A 1,913-nucleotide genomic window follows, 5' to 3' on the forward strand; every position below is an offset into this window, starting at 1 on the left:
ATCAACCACTGTGACTGGTTAAGTTCGTGCCTGAAAGTCCTGCTTCAACAAGAAGAGCCTGCCACCCATTAATGCTGCGTGAGTTCCGGTTGTAAGACATCTCATCGATCTCTAAAGAACATTGCTGCAAGGCTGGACAAGGGGGGACGTGGCTGGGAGGGCCTAGGCATTGGCGGCCTCTGAGGAGGTAGCGCTACACACATCACACGCAGATGATGCTGCGGGGTGCAGGCGGAGGGCGTGGCTGCCATGGTGCTGCAGGGCCGCCTAGGCGATCTGCAGCAGGCTGTGGAGGCGGTAGATGGCCCTGCAGGTGGGCGGGACAGGGGGCGGAGCGGGGGCAGGCAGGGCGGTTTTGGGGCACTTGGTATCTAAAAGGTTCGCCATCACTGAGGTGGAGAATTGCACATTTTATACAGGTAGTTCCCGTTTAACGACTGGCCACTTAACAACCATTCAGAGTTACGATGGACTTCAAAATAGATGCTTAACAACTGCTCAAAGTTATGATGGACTTCAAAAAAGCTATTTGTGGCATGTCCGCAAAGTCATGACTGCCGCACGCTACTGGGGTCACATGATTGCATTTTGGGTGCTTGGCAACTGGCTCGCTTTTACAACCGGTTGCAGAGTCCCGCAGTCACATGACCACAATTTGCAACATTTTTTTGCTATTTTCCAGCAGAAAATGGCAAAAAATGCCTGTTGGAAATGCTGGATTTGCTTAATGACTCCCTGATTCACTTAATAATTGTGGCTGACACACTTTATGACTGTTGTAAAACAGTAATAGCAAGTTCAGTCACCTGGTGCCTCGGCTTATGACCGCAATGACTTATGACCAAAATTCTAGGCTCCACTGTGGTTGTGAGTTTAGGACTACCTGTACATCACCCATTCTATTCCTGCCCTTCTTCTGCTGGCACAAGAAAGTAACCATTGCCTGGGGGATCGAGTTCAAGATCAGCTGGACTTTCTTTTTCTTGTGCCGTCTTCCTCTTTGGTGGGTACAGGTATCTGGCCAGAGTTGTGGCTGTGTTGGGAAAACCTTTCCAGCAAGAGCTGTCTAAGAAACATGACTGGAATGGGTAGAGCAGCCACAACAATCAGGCTAATGAGAAGGCCCAAGGCCCATGGTGGGTATTCCAGCTGCTCCTCCTCTGCCTGGAAAGGAAAGGGAGAGGGGAAATTTTAGATGCTTCTCACTTTTACATCAGGCCTCTTCTATACATTCACTGGTTGCCTCAGGAAGAGAATTCAGTGGAAAAAAGCTCTTCTCCACACGCTGCTCCAGAGGTAAGCCATAATATGATGCATTTGTTTGGGCTTAACAGTTGTCATGTGTCTGAGTAACGAAACACTTAAAAGGACTTTCAGGCATGTTTTCTCCTAAAAGCTTTTATTAATGTTAAAGTACATCAGCACGGCATGGAGGAATGCTTAGAACTGATTCTCTTCCATTACGCCTAGCATTCCAGACATTGTCCACTCCCTTATTGTAGGGTCATGGTTCACATCTTCCAATCAACTTGAAAGATGTGATTTACTTCCGGTTTCTTTCTCCTGGGCTATCCTTATGCTCCTCCCTCTTTCCTAGTTGCTGGTTTAACTATATATATACCAGACAGTTCTGCACATTGTCAAAGCAAGAATATACAGTATTTGCAGCGTTGACATCCGGCCCCCCTTGCAAAAAGGACCGATCCTGTACAGTAAACCAAAGCATATGTTAAGGGTTATCTTTCGGTTTGTTGGGGTGTTTCACATGAAACCTTTTGACCAATCTATTAGCCTTTACTTCACTGGATTTCACCCAGGTGGCTTCGGACAATGGGTATCCCTTCCATTGTATTAGATACTGCAATTTCCCTCTAAAAATTCTAGAGTCCAGAATACGCTTTACTTCATAGTGG

General features: G+C 47.0%; 1 protein-coding gene across 1 annotated transcript in view; it reads right to left on the reverse strand.

Moving 5' to 3' along the window:
* Positions 1 to 1,011: 1,011 nt before the first annotated feature.
* Positions 1,012 to 1,913, reverse strand: part of LOC107297377 (sodium-dependent neutral amino acid transporter B(0)AT2-like) — a gene marked incomplete at its 3' end in the record, with an annotated part of 26,703 nt that continues 25,801 nt past the window's right edge. The window contains exon 12 of the mRNA XM_029286300.1: positions 1,012 to 1,164. Within this exon, the coding sequence (XP_029142133.1) occupies positions 1,012 to 1,164 (153 nt within the window). The remainder of the gene's footprint in view (positions 1,165 to 1,913) is intronic.

Source organism: Protobothrops mucrosquamatus, unplaced genomic scaffold (genome assembly GCF_001527695.2).
Source record: "Protobothrops mucrosquamatus isolate PMUCROS unplaced genomic scaffold, P.Mucros_1.0 scaffold3269, whole genome shotgun sequence".
Classification (NCBI taxonomy): Eukaryota; Metazoa; Chordata; class Lepidosauria; order Squamata; family Viperidae; genus Protobothrops; species Protobothrops mucrosquamatus.